The sequence below is a fragment of the Monodelphis domestica genome, chromosome 1, assembly GCF_027887165.1.
Source record: "Monodelphis domestica isolate mMonDom1 chromosome 1, mMonDom1.pri, whole genome shotgun sequence".
In the NCBI taxonomy this organism is placed as follows: domain Eukaryota; kingdom Metazoa; phylum Chordata; class Mammalia; order Didelphimorphia; family Didelphidae; genus Monodelphis; species Monodelphis domestica.
In genome coordinates, this window is record NC_077227.1 from 720,907,903 (window position 1) to 720,928,653 (window position 20,751).

At 46.9% G+C, this 20,751-nt stretch overlaps 1 protein-coding gene across 1 annotated transcript; it reads left to right on the forward strand.

The window, feature by feature from the left end:
• The first annotated feature begins 3,025 nt into the window (after positions 1–3,025).
• LOC100618940 (zinc finger protein 558-like) lies at positions 3,026–20,252 on the forward strand. The gene is made up of 7 exons (XM_007477628.2): positions 3,026–3,106; positions 3,546–3,678; positions 4,403–4,547; positions 6,657–6,708; positions 10,765–10,891; positions 12,253–12,348; positions 17,583–20,252. Exons 1-7 carry the CDS (start codon positions 3,026–3,028, stop codon positions 18,521–18,523), a joined length of 1,575 nt encoding a protein of 524 aa, XP_007477690.2. The 3' UTR covers positions 18,524–20,252.
• Positions 20,253–20,751: the final 499 nt, after the last annotated feature.

The following is a 20,751-nucleotide window of genomic DNA, read 5'->3' on the forward strand; positions in this document are numbered from 1 at the left end:
TGGGCCCGCCCCGGCCCCGCCCCTCCGTTGTGACACATGGCCCCGCCCTCCTCGACAGTGCAAGCCTGTGGAAGAGCACTGGGAGTTGTCTGGTCAGTTCCATCCAAGGAGTCCTTCAGATCCTTCCTCTCATGAGGAGGTCCCTGATGGGCTCCATCTGAGCAGCCAGCACAGGAAAGAGCTGAGAAAGGTGAGAGCCAGGAGTGAGGAGGGGACTAGCTTGAGTGGAGGACAGGGAATAATGATGGCCTGTGTGTTCCATGCTCTTGAGATCTGCCTATCCCACTGACAGACAACCTTCCCAAACTCTCGCCCCTTCCCCCCAGGTCCTGTCCTTGTGGCATGGGCATTGTACCCTAGAAACTCAGGCAAACTATTATCCGGGAAATTCCTTTGCTCCCTTACACCCTCTGACTCCCAACCTGTAAGCCTGAGAGGACCATCCCCCTTTGATTATCCCCCTTTGATTATCCATGGATTTGAGATGGACAAAGAGTCTCACCTCATCCATTTGTCCTCCAAATCACACACCCCCCCAAGGCCTTCGGTCAAACCTCTTCCCCAACCTCTTGCCCCAGAGTCAAGTCCTCACTGCTGTAAAAGAATATAAAAAGCCCAGAATGGAGGCATTCTGGGAGCCACCATCCAGGTTGTTCCACACCTGCTGTCTTGCTGTCCTCCTGAGGAGCAGCTGTTCCACCCCTGCTGTTCCACCTAGGAGGCAGGCTTCCACCTACGCTTCATCCTGCTCAGATTCAACATTACTTTCTACGTTAACAAATTTCTCTTCATTTTTAAGTCAAGATTCAGTCTTGCATTCTTGCAAAAGGTATCCATCCCGAACCCCAGGGGTTCCCCTCTGAACCCCACAACACCTGTAAGTCAGATATCACCTCTGGCTCCCTCCTCCAGGTCTTCTGCCACATGGTCCTGAGTCAGCTTTCCTGTGGAACACAGATAAGCCCAATCTTTTGTTACTTTGATGAGACATCTTCCATTTTGCTTCCTGACAGAAGGGCTTACTATTAAATCTCTATTTTAAAAGATTCCTCCAGTCATTCCACATAGTGATGACCAGCATATGCTAAGAGGAAGACATGCCCCCAGAACTCAGAGATGCCTCCTTTGTAGCCCTATACAAGAACAAAGGCACACGAGCATCCTGTGACAACTACAGAGGCATCTCACTATTCTCCACTGCTGGAAAGATCCTCACCCGTGTTATACTCAGCAGACTCCTGTTATCTGTTTCAGAGCAGAACCTGCCTGAATCACAATATGGCTTCCCACCAGATTGCAGCACCATCGACATGGTCTTCACGGTGAGGCAAATGCAGGAAAAATGCCTTGAACAGAACCTAAGTCTCTACATTGTCTTCATAGACCTGACAAAGGTGTTCGACACAGTGAACAGGGACTCATTGTAGGTGATCCTCAGCAAGCTCGGTTGCCCAGCAAAATTCGTCAAACTGATCCAGCTCTTTCATGTCAACATGACAAGGGAAGTCCTATCTGGTGGAGAGACTTCCAATTGCTTCAACATCTCCAATGGCATGAAACAAGGCTGTGTCCTCGCTCCGGTGCTATTCAACCTATTATTCACCCAAGTATTACGACTTGCTGTGATGGATCTAGACCTGGGCGTCTACATCAAATACCGACTGGATGGCTCACTATTTGACCTTCGCCACCTGACTGCAAAAACAAAGACAACAGAGAGACTCATCCTGGAAGCTCTCTTTGCAGATGACTGTGCTCTCATGGCCCACCAAGAAAATCATCTTCAAACCATTGTGGACAGGTTCTCTACAGCAACAAAACTGTTTGGCCTGACTATCAGCCTCAGCAAAACAGAGGTGCTGTTCCAACCTGCACCAGGGAGGCCAACTAACCAGCCATGCATTATAATCAACGGCATGCAGCTTTCTAACATCAACACTTTCAAGTACCTCAGCAGCACCACCGCCAACGACGGGTCCCTAGACCACGATATTAATGCCAGGATCCAAAAGGCCAGCCAGGCACTCGGGCGGCTGCGCTGCAAAGTCCTCCAACACAGCGGTGTAAGCACTGCGACGAAGCTCAAAGTGTACAACGCAGTGGTCCTCAGCTCGCTCCTGTACGGTTGTGAGACATGGACACTGTACCGGAAGCACATGAAACAGCTGGAGCAATTCCACCAACACTCCCTCCAGTCAATCATGAGGATCCGATGGCAGGAAAGAATCACCAACCAGGAAGTCCTCGACAGAGCCAACTCCACCAGCATCGACGTCCTGGTCCTCAAAACCCAGCTACGATGGTCTGGACACGTCATCCGAATGGACCCACAGCGAATACCAAGACAGGTATTCTATGGTGAACTGTCAGCTGGACTCAGGAAACAAGGTCGAAGAAAGAAAAAATTCAAGGATCAGCTAAAGTCAATCTTGAAGCGGGCTGGCATGACACCAAAGCAACTAGAACTAGCTGCCTCTGTCAGAAGCAGCTGGCGAACCCACATTAACCAGGCTGCCATCACCTTTGAAGATGAGCAATGTCGACGTCTTGCCGCTGCGCATGAATGCTGACACCAGGCCACAACTGCACCTCCCGTAACAACTGGACTCCCATGCCCTATGTGCCACAAACTGTGCGCCTCAGCCTTTGGACATCAAAGCCACATGAGGGTACATCAGTAGTTGATAATGCACAAAGACAATTGTCATTCTCGGTCACCGAGAGACTACCACTATAGGCTACAAGTTTGTTGGTTTCTAGAGTCCACAGTTGACATGGGGTTGGTTTCCTCCTAGCCACACTGCATTCCTGAGGAGTTACTCATGTACTCTTTCCAGTAACTTGGGGCATCCAGGGCCCCCTGAGTCCCTATTCCATCTCGCCCCTTTTACTATCTAAGGGATAAAAGATCAGAGAGACAGTCTATTTTCTGTAACTACTTCTAGGCTAAAAATGAGGCACAGGTTTCCCTGATGGTCAACGGAGAGGCGGGTTCCTGTGGGCACTCTCCAGGGCTCATGGGGGCATGGCTTCAGGGAACTTGGGTCCAAGAAGCAACCAGAAATTGGAAGGGCCTGCTTTGACCACTGCCTCTCCCAATGGAAGGGTAGGGTGCAGGTGGGATGGTTCAGTCCCTGAGGCAGCCCACAGTGTAGAAGCAAAAGGCAGCAAGACTGAAGCAATAGACATAAACAGAAGAACTGAGTACAAGAGCGTCATAGATCATTGACTATCATCAGGCTTCTTTGCATTTCAGTTCAGGATCCCCGAAGCCAACAAAGCCCATGTCAGCAGCCATCTTCGGGCAGTCAGGGTTGGTCTCCTCAGCACACTTGCTTTTGTGGTTCCAACGTCAGAGCACACACTGAAGGACCTGCTTCTTCATCCCAGCTATTTCTCTCAGGTTCTTCTTTTCCCTCTACGGGTCCTCTGGAGCTATTCTGCTGACTCAGTCTCCAGCCCGCCTGTCTGTCACCTCTGGAGAAACAGCCACCAAGAGCTGCAGAGCCCATCAGGACATCAGGAAGCGTTGAGCCTGGTAACAGCAGCCACCGGAGCAACCTCCCCAGATCGAGGACGCTTCCAGGCTGCGGTCTGGGGTCCCCCGCTCCGGTGGCCCTGGGTCTGGGACAGACGACACTGTCACCATGAGCAAGAGGGAGCCAGAAGTCGTTGGACGTAACGACTGTCAGCAAGAGGATCAGTTCCCTCCCGCAGTGCTGCTGCAGCCTTGAATGAAAGCCTCCCCCGAGGCTGGAGCCCTTCAGCTCAGAGAACCGTGGTCAGAGCAGCCCCCGAACCCGGGGGAGCGCTGGGGGTCCTCCAGCCTTCCTCTGCAGGTCAGGCATCCCAGCCTGCCCCGTGGTAGGGAGGCGGGGAGAGCCAAAAGAGGACGCGGATCCCTCCGCTCTCGCCCCTGGCTGACAGGCTCACAGCCCACCTTCCCTGTCCTCCACTCAAGCTGGTCCCCTCCTCACTCCTGGCTCTCACCTTCCTCAGCCCTTTCCTGTGCTGGCTGCTCAGATGGAGTCCAGCAGGGACCTCCTCATGAGGGGAAGGATCTGAAGGACTCCTTGGAAGGAACTGATCTGACAACTCCTAGAGCTCTTCCACAGGCTTGCACTGACAGGAAGGGCGGGGCCACGGGCCGTAGGGGAGGGGCGGGGCCAGGGCGGGCCCATAGTGAGTGGAGGAATGAAGGAGAAGTTCCGAGGAGGGGGGCGGGGGGAGAAGGGGTTCACCTGGAGGTTCAGAAGGGAGGAGCCGGAGGAGGGGACATGGGGCGGGTCAGCCCCAAGGGGTAGGGCGGGGCCTTGGAAGGAGGAAGTGACGATCTCCCCGAGTCCCACCTCCTCCACTTTCAAAGATATTCCTTCTGTGGACCCTTAGCCGGGGTTTTAAGCTTCTGCGCCCCGTTCCTCGAGGCTCGGTAATTATGAAGTGGTGGAGGGAAAGGGGGGCCCGAGTGTGGAGGAACCAGATGTGGAGGCGCCTGGCTCCTACATGGGAAGGGAAGGGCGGGAGGCAGAGAGCATCTCTCGGCACAGGTTAGAGCCCGGAGCCGCCTGCGGCCTGGCCCCAGACCCTCAAGCTCCTGCTCCCCTCCCCCCTTGGGCAGCCTCTGCTTCAGTCACCCCAAGCACGCTCTATTCCGGTGTCGGGGTTAAAATTAGGAACTTGAGAAAGATAAGAGAGAAGTTTAACAAAGCTTCGTTTTAATGGAGCAAAAATAGGAAAGACGGAAAGAGAGATTCAAGGATCTCTCTTAGTGCTGCCTAAAACCTACCTCAAACTTCTTATATCAACCTATAAACTACCTAAAAACTGTTCTTTAAGAGAGCCTTACTAATACCTCTTCAGCCTCACTAACCAGGCCCGAACTACACTACTGTTGTCTCTGTATTCCAACTAGAACCCTAAACAAGGGACAGCTTCCCCTCCCCCTCCCCCTCCCCCTCCCTCTCCTTCCCTGTGATGTTGCCATTAGGGCTGGGGGTGCCAAAGAGCATCATGGGGGATTTTAGGGGGGATAGCATGAGCCAGAGCAAAGTCACCTCAGGGGCTGAATGGAGGCTGGCCGAAGGGAGAGAGAGGTCAGGAGGTCAGCAGAGCCCTACAGGAAGGCCCTACAGTCAGGGGTGGGGGCTGAGGGGAGGAGGAGGGCCTTCCCCACAGGGAGGACTGCCCCCTGGCCAAGGGAGCCCCACCTGGGATGCTGGGCACAGTGCCAGGCCTGCAGTGAGGAGGGCCTGGGTTCCAATCAGGTCTCAAGCCGTTCCTGTGCTCTTGGAGGCTCCCTCTTTGAACCCTGAACCTGGCCTGGCCCCCTGGAAGGGCTTCCTGACTGGAGGATCTCCGAGAAGCCCATGACCCTCTCCCAGCCCGAGGGTGCCTCCTGCAGGCCCTTGAGGACTTCTGGGATGGGAAAGCTCCCAGGGGGTCCTCCTGTAGTCCCTCTCCCTCCCCCCTGAGAGCAGGGCTTTGGCTTAGGCCTGTTTCTTGTCAGATTTGGCCCACCTTGGCCTTATCCAGTCCCTGTTCCTGGTCCCCACCCCCCATTCCCCCACCCTGCTTTCTTCCTCCTCCCCCCATCCATACTGACCCCCCTTCACCCGCTCAATTCTCCTGAAATGGTTCAACCCCACCTCAGAAGGCCCAGATGTCCCCTTGTGGGTCTCATATTCCCTTAGCCCTTCCCCTCCATGGGGCCTGCTCTCCACCTGGAGCTCTCTGCTTCCCCCACTTCCCTGAGGCTATATCTAGACTGTCTGGGAGGGGCAGGGAAGGAGAGGGCAGAAATGAGGGGGATGGAAGGAGGGACTGGGTGCAGGGGGAGGGGGGGCTCTCTCCTGCCCAGCCTGGTGGGGGTGGCCCAGGGGGGGATCTCAATTCTGGGGTGGAGTTTAGAGGTTGGGGTGGGGTCTGGGGAGATAGGGGCCATTCCAGGGGCCCAGGGATTCCTGACCCCCAGCTCCTGCTTAGAAAGGCCTCTATGCTGCCCTCAGACCAGGCCCTCTGGGAGGATCCCTGAGCTCTGCCTTCCTGCCCTCAGGCCCTCTCAGGAGCCAAAGGCCTTTCCTGGGGCCCCTCTTTAGCCCCCTGGCCCTTGGGCTGGTCCTCTGAGGGCAGGCCTGGCCCTGGGGAACTCCTGGGGCCCCTCACCCCATGGAGATCCCTGTGGGGCAGCCTCAGGCCTGGGAAGAGAAAGGAAACCCTGGGCCCCTCTGGGTCCCTTCTCCCTGCCCAGCTCAGGGTGCAGAGGCTCAGGGCCGGCCCCAGGAGGGATGGGGCTGAGCCAGATCCCAAGCTGGGAGGGAGATCCAGGCAGGTTTCTGCTCAGCTCCCAGCAGGAGCAACTGGCCCAGAGAGGGAGCCCAAAGGCAGTGAGGAAGATGGGCTTTTCTACACTGGGAAAGAGGGCAGGGAGGGCCCCAGGAGGGGCTCCAGGCCAGCTCCTGCTGCTCAGAAGGCCAGAGAAGTCAGACATTCCCTGGGCCAAGGGAGGCCTGCTGGGAAGAGCTTTGGCTGGAGCTCCATTCAGGGGCCAGAAAGTGGGGGAAAGTGGGGAGCAGCAGCCTGAGTGGGGAGATGAGGCTAAGAAAAGATGGAGGCTGCTCCCCAGAGGGACTGACTGGGCTCCTTTGCTGCCTCTACAGGGAGCCTGGAGTGCCAGGGATGGCCTTGGAGAGGGACAGACTGCCAGGCCAGGTAAGTGCATTCCAGGCCCTGATGGGAGCCCCTCAGCCAGGAGGCCCTTCCCTGGCTCTGAGCCAAGATGGGCTGGGAAGCTGCTCCCTCCTTCCTGCTGGGCCCTTTCTGTCCCCCCATCCCAGGCAGGAGGAACAGCCCTTCCTGGCTCTCTCCTGGCCTTTGGCAGGGATTCCTTGGCCCGGGGCCCCTCAGACCCCCAGAGCTCCCCCAGGCACTGCCTCCCAGGCCGGATTTCTCCCCATCACAGGTGAGGGCCCAGGATGACCCTTGACTCCTTGTCCTTCCCTGTCTGGGGATCCTGTCTTGGCTCTCTCTGCTTGCCTGCCTCCCTCCCAGCCTCTTCTCTGCTGCTTCTCCCCTGTTCCCTCTGGAGTCTGGTCTGGAGCAGAGCCCGAGGGTGTCCCCTGCTCTGTGGGGTCCTCAGGGAAGACCTTGTCCCCCGGGCTGCTCCCTGGCTTCTGCCTCAAGTCCTCAAGTCTTGCCGGTGTAAGAATTGGAATATTTCTACCCAGACATATATTTTATAGATTATTAGGAAGGGTAGACAATCATTCCTAAGTTTCCCGACCACATGATCTCTATCCTGCTAGTCTCCTTCCTCTTACCCAGGGGGGGTAACCTGCCTTCTCTGTTCCCAAGAAAGGGATTAGGTGAGTGGGAATAGGAGACTCTTGCTTCTTCAGCACAGCCAAGATGGCTCAGCTTCAGCTTATCTATCTTCTTAGCTAGTCACTATCTCTGTCCTACTAAAGAAAAGTCAAGTGTCCTTCCTGGGAAGGTCAAGGGATGGAAAGCATCTTCAAGGTGACCCCTTGAAGTTAGGGGATCAACCCCTTTCAGCAGCTGTAGCTGTTTTGTTCTTTCTCAAATGGATGCTCTTTAGCATACAGGAACCTTCTTCTTCTGGGTAAGGGAAATGGAGGCCAGGTTTTCCACAGGTTGGGATCTAGAGCTCCTGGTCTTTGTTGATTTCAGAGGGCAAAGACCCTTTGCAGTTACTCACCCCCATCTCATTCTAAATAATGTCTGCCCAAACTCAGTGGGCAGAAATGCAAAAGCTTGATTCATGGTTTTCCTTGCCACAAAGAACATTCATCAGTGGAGCCTCCTTCCATGTCAAGGTAGAGTCTCCATCTTCTAAGGCATTGCCTTCTCTTCCTTACCTCCTCCCCTGTAAGCACTTCTCTTTCTGAGACCATAGAGATCACCCCCCTCAAGCCTCCTTCTCTCAATCCCATCTGGAGCCTTTGATGCTTCTGGCCCACTCTCTCCTCTCCTTGATACTCTCTTCTGCCTAGTGTTTTGGGACACAGCTCTCTCTCTCCTGGTTTAGCTCCTCCTTCTCTGACCTGTGATTCTCTGTCTTCTCTGCTGGCTCCTCCTCTAGATCTTATAACGGTAGGGTTAGGGTCAGGGAGTTCCTGCAGCCCAATCTTGGCCCTCTACTCTTCTCCCTCTGAACTTCTTTACTTGGTGGTCTAATCAGCTCCCAGGGATATGTAAATCTTGAAATTTCTCAGACTTGTGAATGTTAAAAATTTATTGGAAATTTTTAACATTCACAAGTCTGAGAAATTTTAAGATTTAAAAATACAAGCACCATCTCTCTGCTGATGAGTCTTAGATCTACATTTTCTGCCCTAATCTTTGTGCTGAACTCTGGCCTTTCATCTCAAATTTCCTTACAGGGATTTCACACTAGTTGGCCAGTAGACATCTTGAGCTCAGTGTGTCCCAAATACATTGTTTTCTCCCACCTAGACAGAAGCCCCACCGTCTCTGTAGCTGTATCCTCCCTGAGGCTCAAAACCAAGGAGTCCATCTTGACTCCTCACTGTCCCTTAACCACATATCCAATATGGCACCAGGATCAGTCAGTTTCACCTTTGCAGCATCTCTCCAATATGCCCCCCTTCTGTCCTGTGTCACTGCCATTATCCTAGTGGAGAGGCACATCACCTCCCTTTTGGACTATTAAGACAACCTGTTGCTGGATCTCTCTGCCACAAGACTCTTCCCATTCCAAGGCCTCCTCCATTCTCCCACCAGGGTGATTTTTCTACATCTCAGTTCTGATCGTCACTCCCCTATTCCTTAAACCTCAGTGGCTCCCTATTCCCTCCAGGATGAAATACAACACATTCTGTTTGGTGTTCAAAGCCCTCTTTTCCATCTTCTTATTCATTACTCCCCAGTCTTTATTCTTGGATTTAGGGAACCTGGCCTCCTGGATTCCTTCAGCTGTAGACTTTTTAAAAATCCTTTACTTTCTTTCTTAGAATTGATGGTAAGTATCTGTTTTGAGACAAAAGATGGGTAAGAGGTGTTACAGTTAAAAGAGTGGTTGCCTTAAACTGTGACCACAAAAATATGGTTTTAAGGCTTTGAATTGCCAAAGCTGTAAAGATTATTTTTAGTATCTTGATTTTATATTAAAAACAAGCTGGTCTCCATGGGAAAATTCCCAAATATGAAATATACCCAAATCAGCTGGGTTTTATGGAGATTTTAATTAATACAAATAAAGGAATTAATGAAAAGAGAAAGAGACAGAGACAGAGTAAGTGGAAATAATAGAAGGCTAGGGCCTAGGTTATCACCTTCTCTGGGTAGACTAAAATCTCACACCTCTTGCTAAGCTTGCTTGAACTTTTAGTGATTAATTTGACCTTCATAGATACTTAGTACCTTTTTGTATTCGATCTAAAAATAGGTCCAGCTTAAGGGTTTTAGCTTTACTTTAAGTATGGGCTGGGTATCTTTCCATTGTTGAGTAAGGAGTTCACAACTTTATCTTCCCCTAAAGTATGCTTAAGTATGGGTGGAGTAATGTCAAGTTCTCACATACATTCCTGACCAACTATCTTCGTTGTTTTAAAATGGGGAATGGTCCTAACCAAATGTTCTAAGGTAGAGTCTGAGAATTTTGAAGATTCACAAGTCTGAGAAATTTCAAGATTCACAGAGGTAGGCAATTGGGGTTAAGTGGCTTACCTATGGTCATAAAGGTAGGAAGTGTAAGAGGTCATATTTGAACCCAGAACCTTCTGTCTCTAGTTCTGGTTCTCTATTCACACAGCCAAGTAAATGGCCCAAAATGGAAAAGGTTGGGTTTTTTTTCTTCAACTCTTACCTTCCATCTTAGAATCAGTTTTAAGATAGATGAGTGATGAGGGCTAGGCAATCAGATTTAAGTGGGTTACCCAGAGTGACACAGCTAGGAAGTGTAAAAGGTCACATTTGAACCCAGGTCTTCCTGACTCCAGATCTGGCATTTTTATCCACCCTGTGATCTGGCTGTGTCTAGTTCCAGTCATTTATAAGAAATTTATTTAATTAATCAATTTAGAACATTTTTCCTTCCTTACAAGAATGATATTCTTTCCCTCCCCTCCTACCACCCCTTCCCATAGCCAACTCGCAATTCCACTGGGTTTTACATATGTCCTTGATCAAAAACTCTTTCCATGTTGTTGGTGTTTGCACTGGGGTGATCATTTAGAGTCTAAATCCCCAATCATATCCCCCTCGACCCATGTAATCGAGGAATTGTTTTTCTTCTGTGTTTCTACTCCCACAGTTTTTCCTCTGAATGTGGATAGTGTGCTTTCTCGGAAACCTCCTTCCCTCTCCTGCCTTTTACATTCTCCAGCTCCCCCCTTCCTGGCTCAGACTCTGGCACAGTGATGATTCTCACACTGATGCTGGCTGCACTGTGACACAGCAACTGGGAAGCAGACACATGACTGACAGCTACATCCCACTCCTGGGACCCTTAGGATCCAAGCTGCAATGGAGGTCCCCTAGATATTTCCATTCACCCAGTAGAAACTCCTCGGCTTCCTTCCAGAGCATCATAGAGCTACTTTCCCCAAACTTATATTGGGCTCTTAAAGACTCAGCTTCTAGTTCTGGCTCTGACACTGACAAAGGGTGGGACCTTTGGGCCCCTCCCTTCTCTGTGGGTCAGTTTCCTTCCGTGACTGACCGGAGGTGGGCTATTCATTGTGATGTGGCTTTCAGCCCTCTGTTCTCTGACCTGGGCTGCTCTAGGAGGTGGTGACATTCAAGGATGTAGCTGTGGACTTCACCCAGGAGGAGTGGCGCCTCTTGTCCCCTGGTGAGAAGGAGCTGTACAAGGAGGTGATGCTGGAGAATGCCCAGAACCTGATCTCTGTGGGTAAGGAACCCTCTTTCTGCTGCCCGAGTCAGCTATACAAGGGCATATTGCCCTCTATAGCAGTTTTGTGCAGTTTTCCATCATGAAGAAGGGACAAGGGATGTTATACCAAGTCCCAGAGCTAGAGTCCACCTGGCTCTCCTGTAAAAGGACTTTGAATTGTGTAATGGGACCTTGAGGGTTCCCTTTGGTGCTCCTATAGTCTGAGATCAAATATGTGTGGAGAATCTCAGACATTGAAGTAATCTCAGAGGTGATTCAATCTGGCCTCTCCCTGGCCCAGAATTAGGTCTCCCAAACTCATCTGGGAAAACTGTTCAGGAGGGTTTTCCTCCTACCTTCTTCCCCTCTAGAGTAGATCATTTTTAGGGATCTTTTTCTCTTTAAATAGCATCACCTTGTAGCTCAGAATTCCTAGGTATCCCCATGAGATCAGGTTTGTCTTTAGTCTTCCCACCTTTTTCCCTAAGGTTCCAGCAGAACGAGTGAGCAAGGGAGGGAAGGGATGGAGTGTTTATAATGACTTTCTCTTGGCCTGGAGCTCTGCCAAGGGTTTTCTCTGTAATATTATGGCACTCCTTCCTCACCTTCATCTTCCTAATTTAGTGACACAATTACCTCCATTTTACAGATGAGGAAATAGATTGGATTAAGTAGCTTGTTCTGAGGCACCCACATAGGAACTGTTTGTGGCAAAATGTAAACTGAGGCCTTCCTGCCCCTAATCCCAGGGCCCTGTCCCCTCCCTCCTACCTACCTCTCATTTCTGGATATGGAAAACTATGGAGTGATTTCAGTCTTCTCTGAAGAAAATGCCCTAAAGTGTAGTGTTTTGCTTCCAGATTGGTTCCCTGACCTTCTCCTCCCTCCTCTTCCCCCACTAAATGCTGTGGAGACGGTCCTCCAGGAGTCCCAATAAGCCTCCTGCCAGCCATGCTTGCCCACTTCTGAGACTCCCCAAGAGAACAGTTCAGGAGAATCAGAGAGGTGTTAGGGGGAGAGGAGCAGACAGGGTGATGGAAAAAATCTGATCCCATGAGGTCCCTGAGTCTGGGGCTCCAGATTGACTCAGAACACTGACCCTTGGACCCAGTGTGGGAGTTGAGGAGTTTCTGCCAGAATGGACCAGAGCAGGATGGGGGAAGGGGAGCTATTGCTCATTTCAGGTCCCCCAGCAGGGTAACAAGCCAATCTTGCCCTGGAATCCTGCATTACAGGCACTGAGGGGTGACGGCAGACTCCTGTGGGAACATCATGGAGAGAGTCTCTGAGTGGTATCTTTGGACTCCCCAACCTTTCCCTAAAGAGAACTCAGGGGCAAGCTTCTTTCCATCCTCTCTGAATGATTCTCCCTTGCCCAGGGATTCCAGCTGCCCCAGAAGACATGATCTCTTATTTGGAGCAGAGGAAAGCCCTGTGGATGCTGGAGCAAGAAGGCCTGAGGAGCTGCTGCCCAGGTAAGGGAGGGGAAAAGATGTTTGGGAGACCCAAGGTGACCAGGCAGGAGGACTCAAGTTGGAATTCTTTTTCAGAGGTTTTAGCAGTGTCTCCCTGAGCATGTCACTCAACTCCTGAGACTCAGTTTCCCCATCTGTAAGATGAGGCTGTTGGACTGCATTTCCTATCTGTTTCCTTCATGGAATCAGTCTGTGACCCTCTTAGAAGTCAGTGTTTGGGACTGAAGGACCTGAAAGTCTCCTGCAGGTGCCAGAAGGGTTGAGCTTATCCCTTCTGAACTCTTTAATTTCCAGAAACATGTATGAGTGCTGGCTTTGTGCTGGGTCCTGGGCTAAGTTACAGGGAACATAAAGGGCTGCAAGTGGACATCCCCTGCTCACCCTCTACCAGATCAGATAACAGCATGCTGACTATTCTATAGAAGCCCTCTAGATCCCAGTTTTAGGGCAGCCAATCACTAGAGAACAGGCTCTGAAGGGAAGGAACACTAGAGAGGTCTACTGGGGGGAGGTGGCCTGGGGCTTCAGGAGAGCCAGACTCGGGATTCTGAGGTAAAGTATAGCAGAGAAAAACACTGGCACAACTGGCTGCAAATGGTCATTGCTAGCAGCTTATCCCGGAACCCAAGAACCCTTGTTGGATAGTATCTCATCAGGATGAAGAGGTTCAGTGAGAGGGTTTGGAGAACTGGGCAGAAATGGTTTATATGTTCCTAGAGGAAGAGAGTCATTACCTCATTAGTGTGGGAGAGGCTGAAGATGAAAGCACAATGGGGGCAGTGGAGGAAGGAATAGTCGGGCTCAGATGAGGGATGAGATGGGATTCTTTGCTCATGGAAAGAGATTTTCTTTAGGAGTAGAATGACCTTTTCCTCTGATCTTGAGGCCAAAAAGGAAAAGGAGGCAGCTGAGCTGGTTGAGATGTGGAGGTTAAGGGAACTGTGCAGAGAGGTTCAGCTGTTGTTCAGTGAACTATGAGGCCAAGTTCTCAGCCCAGAAGATGTGCCAGGGGCTTGGGAGGAAGCCATAAAGCACAGCTGGAGACCAGGGAAATCTTTGGAAGGCTGCTGTGGTGGGTGATAAAGGCAATCCTTGAGGGAGATGTCACAGAATTGCCTTGTGTAAAATGAGAAATAAAACCCTTATAGATGATGCTATTTTAAGCTAGGCTGGATGTCCCTGTGATGAAACTTCAGTACAGGGAGAGAAGCATCCAGTATTCAAATAAGAGTCAACTATGTGGTAAAGAATTGACATTTTGCCAGGGCTTATCAAAATGCCTGCCACCCCTAGATGTCCTTTCAGATTACAGACCCTGTCAAGGTATCAGTAATGGTGACCAACTTTGGGTTTGACTTAACCAAAGTCTCTTAGAACTGACACCCCATTTGAACTCTGTCACCCTCTATCTCTTCCATATATTCCAAAGACTTATTTGACTGCATTCACTATAAATTAACAGTGGTTTAAACTAAATTCAGGAACAGAGATAGATGATTCTTCTGGTCAGAAACACAGACTGCCATCTTAGGATAAATCCTGCTTGGGTCAATCTCAAATGTCCTGCCTGTGAGAAAATGATTACTATAACAGAGAGACTTGCAAGCAGATGCAAGGAATGGAAGCTTGGAGGACTGTCAGTCAAGAAGAGAAGGGAAGATTCCAGAGAAGAATTTGGTCAGGGAGACAGTTGAGAAAGCAAACATATGAAACTTCACTTCTGCTCTCTTGAACTGGGAGAGAGGAGCCCCTAGACTACTGCTCTGAATTCCTGACCAATAATTGAACTTTGGAAAGATTGGGGCCTAGCTCTGAAGATCATTTTCAAGTTATTAACAATTTCCCCTCAAGGACAAATCAACCTTGCTGCCATATATTGAATTTAAAAATAGATTAGGGAAACCATAAATTCCCTCTACCATATCCCTACTCCCTAACTTTCTTCCTTTAAAATAAATCCCCTTATGACAATATTATATTGTGAAATTAATCTATTGAAAGGTTTCTGTTAACTTACCTTCTCTGAAGAGCTATTAAAATCAACAGAAAGACATAGGAAATGGGTGAGGGGGGAAGAGTGAAAATGCCAATTTCTCCTCTAACCTTATTTCCTAGTGTCATTGTTCCAGCACTTCCCTTACCATAAATACTCTAGTGAAAGAGCCTCTATTACATACCTGAGCATCAAAGTTTCTTAAGATGAGCTTTAAGACCATTGATTAACACCAGAGGCACAGCAGTCTATTTGGGACACTTCAGGCTATTCAATGAGTTGAGATTTCCCAAATCAGAGCCCAGGATCCTCCTTCACATTTTCAGGGCTCAGGAATCAACTCACCTTTGTGGGTCCTTTGAAACTTCCCCAGCATCCCTCTGTGCATTCTACCTCTCCATCCACAATCATCTCTTCTCCTGTGTTCCATCTCACTTCTCTATTAACACCTGTTTATACACTTGTCATGGTGAGGACCCAGCTGAGATCAGGGAACCTTAATGTAGAGTAGAGCCAGGCAACTGGTTTCCAGATTTTCCTTCTCTCCATTGACCTGCAGCCCATGAGGAGGAATGAAAACTGCTGCCTTACTTGGAAGAGATCCAAGGTTAAGCTTTCCCTAAATCATCAGCTCCAGACCCTTTCCAGGTCTCTGGGGCTCAGTCTTTGTCCTGTTCTTAGACAATCAAGTGCCCACAGCACCTCACTTTAGGGAGGTGAGAGCATAGAGAGAAGCCATGGGATCTTAAAGATTGGGTCTGCTCTAATTCCAATAGAGTTACTCTTGACTGCTGAGAAATAAGGGCAAAAGAGTGACAAACAGGAGGCTGAGGGCAGAGCCTGCATTTACTTACCAGAAGAGAGACAGAATTTAAGGATTCTGGTAGAGTTTGGGCCTGATATAATCCCTGGGCCCAGTCAGTGAACATGTATTGAAAAATAAATATGTTCTAAGAACCTTGCTAAGCCCTGAGCATACAAAGGAAGGGAAACACCAGTCTGGGCTGTTCTGGAGCTCACAATTTAGAACCCAGACATCGAGGTGGTTTAGAAAACAGCAACAAATATCCCACTCTGAGATTATCCAGGGAGAAAGGAGTGTTGGGGTAAGGGAATACATTTAATTCATCATGAAAATCAGGAACTAGAGCAGTGAAGAGAATGACAGTTTAAGGAGAAAAGCTATCAAAGGAGGAAATAATCCAAATTCTGATCATAAACATAAACATCACTATTTGCCTATGGTTCCTAGTGTGTGTCATATACTTTATGGATATTATCTCATTAGATCCTCATAGGATCCCTAGGAGTCACTTGATATCATTATGTCCATGTTACAGTTGAGGAGCCTGAAACCAACAGAACTCCTGTGACTTGCCATGGGGTAATAGTCCTAGCCAGTTTCTGAGGTACAATAAGAATGCATTAAATCTGTATTGGAATTTTTAAGAAGAATATCATGAAAATATTAGCATTTATATGAGGTGGGAAATAGGAAGAGAATTGTATGAGCTTTCTTACTGATTTCTTTACAAAAGGATCATGGACTCAGCTTACTGTATGAGACATATATTTAGACATTGGAAATGCCATGTTTTTGTTTAAACTGTATTCAGTAGAAGGATTTTATTTTAGTGAAAAGGGGCATTAAAAGGATAGTAATGGCTACTCTCATGGAGTAGGGAACAGATCAAAATTTTTATGCCTTGGATAAATGCATAAAAGAGTGCTGAATTTCTTCATCTGATCCCAGATACTGGAAGAAATAATAAGGTCAAAAGCAATCCCAAAGAGTATTACATGATGCTTACAGAAAAGCTAGATGATGAAACTTTGGGAGCCATCCAGCAGTCTCCCTGAGGGTGAGGCCTGGCTCTGTCTAGATGTGACGATCTGGTCAAGTAATGGAGATGAGAAGCACTGTGTGCTCAATCCCAGGTGTGTAGGCATCACACAGTGTTCTGCCATAGCACAGAGGTTTGTTTATTATATAGGGTACATACTTCTTTGGCACACAATCAATTTTCTTCATATATGTTTCCATGGAACTTAACGAGACACATAGCCTAAGGAGATAGTCAATGAAACATTGTTGCTGTAGATGAATGATATAAACAGGGTGATCTAGAGGTTAATTCTCCCTGACCTAGGAGAATCATTGTTACTTTTGGTCAGCTTTCACCATCAATCACAATTACTTAGGAGATGGATACCAAAACATTCCGTAGTTAGGTACAAGGTTAGAGGTCAATTTAATGACAGACCAGATTTGGGATTTACCACAATTTACAAGTTCTATTTTTCTTCTGTTAATTTAAAGCACCTGGCAAAGTTGCCTGGTTTCTGTCCATAGACAAAATTCAGTGGAGTGTATCTTGAAGGTGATTGATGTTCTTGGCTTGCCTGGCTTGTAAAGGGTGTGAATGTAGCTCTGTGGAGAAGGGAAAAAGGGTGGTAATGATCTTTGGGCTTTAATTCTGTGAATGTAATTTTTTAGGTTAATAATCTGGTAGAGTTAAGGTGGGATATATATGTGTTGATCCCATAGGGATTTGCTCTCTTAATGTTTATCCTGTATTGGGGAGGCAGCCATAATCATAACAAGTCCATCAGTAGGGAAAGTTGTGGAGAGAAGTCACAGAATGGATTTAGCTGGGAGCTTTTTGTTCTGGGGGTGCGGGGTCAGGGGAGCTGCTTTGCAGTTCTCCGGCGTCCCACTATGTCTGTGTCAACCAGTGGGGATCTGTTGACTCCCAGAAATGAAATAATAGGAATATTTAGTCTATATGCACTCAGGGGTGTAATACCTATGAAGAGAGGATTGAATGTATAGACAATGCAAAAAAAGGAAAAAAGATTAGAAATGAATTGTCTAGTACTGTGGACAGAGCATACCTAGCCACAAGATTTGGTCTCACCTGCCAGGATTTTGGGTCAAGTCACTCATCCAGCTTTTCTGAGGTCATGGTCTGAGTTAGAAATGTAATAATGCTTGCCTGTCCAAAATCCCTCATTTGTGATGAACAGTCAATGAGATCACATAGGAGAATCTTTGTGATTTAAATTTTTGTTTAGTTTTGATGTCATGACATTTTCAAAGAATGGATTGTGCCCATTTAAGTTGGAAGATTGTTCTTCTTAATATAAAGCATTTTATGTTTTGATAATGGAGGGAAGGAGATAGAGCTATATATGTGCATATGTCACTATATATGTATATTTTATTGTTTGTTTCTTATAGAAGGAGAGAACAGACCCCAAATCAAGGCGAATCCCACAAAGGTGAATTTTCCTGTGGATGAAATGGACTTACAAAGATTCATGAGTGATGATGCTGATAACATTGCTTTCAGAGAATTCTGTGTTGCATCTCAAAATTCAAATCATATTGAACATAAAAGAATTCACACTGAAGAAATATCTAGTAAAAGTAATCAGCTCAGAAGGACTTTTATGCATAGGGCCAGTCTTGCGGGACAGCAAAGAATTCATCCTGGGAAGAAATGTTATGAATGCAAGGAATGTCAAAAGACATTCACATGTAACTCCAAACTTGCTGTACATCAGAGAATCCACACTGGGGAGAAACCTTATGAATGCAAGCAGTGTGGAAAGACATTCATATATAAATACTCTCTTGCTTTACATCAGAGAATGCACAGTGGGGAGAAATCTTATGAATGCAAGCAGTGTGGAAAGACATTCAACCATAGTTCTCATCTTACTCGTCATCAAAGAATCCACACTGGGGAGAAACCTCATGAATGCAAGCAATGTGGAAAGGGATTTGCATATAAATCCTATCTTGCTATACATCAGAGAGTCCACACTGGGGAGAAACCTCACGAATGCAAGCAATGTGGAAAGACATTCAGATGTAACTCCAACCTTGCTGTACACCAGAGAATCCACACTGGGGTGAAACCTTATGAATGCAAGCAATGTGGAAAATCATTTGCATATAACTGGACTCTTGCTATACATCAAAGAGTCCACAGTGGAGAGAAACCTTATAAATGCAAGCAATGTGGAAAGGCTTTTAGTCATAACTCCTCTCTCTCTGTACATCAAAGAATCCATACTAATGAGAAGCATTATGAATTAAAGAACTGTGGAAAGACAATCACACATAACTTTGAACTTGCTGTACATCAGAGTCCACACTGGGGAGAAACCTTTTGAATGCAAGCAGTGTGGAAAGACGTTCAACCAGAGTTCTTATCTTGATCATCATCAAAGAATTCACACTGGTAACAAACCTTATGAGTGCAAGCAGTGTGGAAAGACATTCATCCAGACTTCTCATGTTGCTCGTCAATTAACATTCGGAAGAATCCTTCAGAATAAAAGTGTTTATAAGGAATTGAACACGAGGGGATGCTGCAAAGGCTGAAGCAGGCAGATTCCAGAATTCTGGAGAAGCAACAGGACGGTTCTTATAACAGAGAGTTAAGCAGGAAGTTGTGTTTGTCTAGTCTTCTAGTGTGGATCTGGTGAACTAGCTGTTCTCTCTCTAATGGCTTTCCTTGTGATCCCCTTACTAACTACCTATTTCTGTATATCTTTGTTGATGCTGACTGAGACATTCCTACAGAGCTGCTTGAGACACCTAAAGCCATCTGTCAGTGAGACCTTCCCTTTTAGCCCTGTTCCTGCTTATCTTTCAAACCTTACCACCTCTGTCACCATATAAGGGGAATTTGGGTTACTGAATTGTATTTTATTTTAGAAACTGGAACTCTTAGAGAGGTAATGGACAGTACAGATACCATCTCTCTGAATCTACCAATTTGATTGTATTCGAGGTTTGTATATATTCTTTATATAGATCATCAGAATTCTCTTCCCTTCCTTCCCCAATTTTCAATAAATCTGTTTCAATAGTATTTGGTATCATGTAAGCTTTATCCTGTTCACCTTCCCTGACCCTGTGTCCATCTGATACTAGTTCTAAACAGTCATTCCTTGACCTACTAATATCCCATTACCGTCAGGTATCTTTCTTGAAACACTTATTTTAGCCATATACAGTTATTTTACAAGCTATGTTAAAAGATGTTCACCTGCTTCGCCAGTCTTGATATTATGTGAAGGAAATTTAACCTATCACCTTTCTGTTGAAGCATACCAAGCATGAGCTTAAACTTGACTCAGTGGTGAGGATTGCAAGATGGAATTCATTGAGTGAGGTTAGGATGGCAGGCTGAAAAAGGCAACAATAGAGTCAAAATCATGAGACAAGGGCAGGGTGATGTCTTCTGCTTTGCTTACTTGGACTACCCCTCTGGGCAGACCAGGCAAAATAGAAAGCTACAGAGGACACCTGAGATGTGATTTGTGAATTAGTGCACAGAGAGAAGTTTTGATAAACTGAAGCTAAAGTAGATAACGAAGTTCATCTCTTTCAGTTGTTGCTGTCTGAACTTCCCTGTGAGCATGGCTAGGGCACCCTAATGGTGGCCACAGAATATCAAGCTAATTGGAGTAATGATGAAAGTATATTTCTCCTATGAATTCATGACCAAATAAGAAATAGATAACATTATTAGGGATAAAATAGGAAATTGTTGTTATATTAAATTCTCAAAGGTGTGTACAAACAAAGCGAATACAATCAAAGTTACAAGTGGAAACAGGAAGTCATCATTGCTTTACAACAAAATTTCTAACTAAATACTTTAGTTTTTAAAAAGTAACCTTGTTCTCAAATGCCTTAATTCATAAATTCATGGCATCTAGATCTAAAGAGGAGTTAATTTACTAAGGACATAATGTCTTTGCTCAATAGAAATCACTTCTAAATAGTATCATTTTCTACATAATGTTTTCCCAAAATTCCTACAAAGCAAAAATTAAAAGTCAAAGTTATATTTGAGATTTCAAATATGAAATAAAATTATCGCTATTCCAATGATTTTTATTCATTTGTATGCATTAACAAAATGATTAATTTACATAGAAAATTACATGTCTATCATCTTGATACTCTGGACTGATTGCAATGAGAGGTCAATGAAACATAAATGATACAATTACACTTAGTTATAAAATTTCTAAACCTATCGCGTACATATTATGTTGTAAGCCTATTTTCCATTAAACTCTGCTATATATATGGCAAAAATTTGTCACAGCAGTACAGAACTCCAAACCTAATAGACTTGTTGGGAGGCCAGATTCCCAATAAAGCTGGACCCTGGTCAAATCATGAACAGAGACTCTGAGCCTTAGGAGATAGCCTTTCTTATGCCTAGAAATCTAATGACTCAGTGGCAGGATATACAGTCACAATGAAAAGAGAATAGATGCAAAATATGGGCATCTTCTTGATGACACAAGTCATCTGATTAATCTGGTAAGTGTAAAAAAAGATCACTATAGATAGTAACTTTGCAGTACTCAGGGTTTTG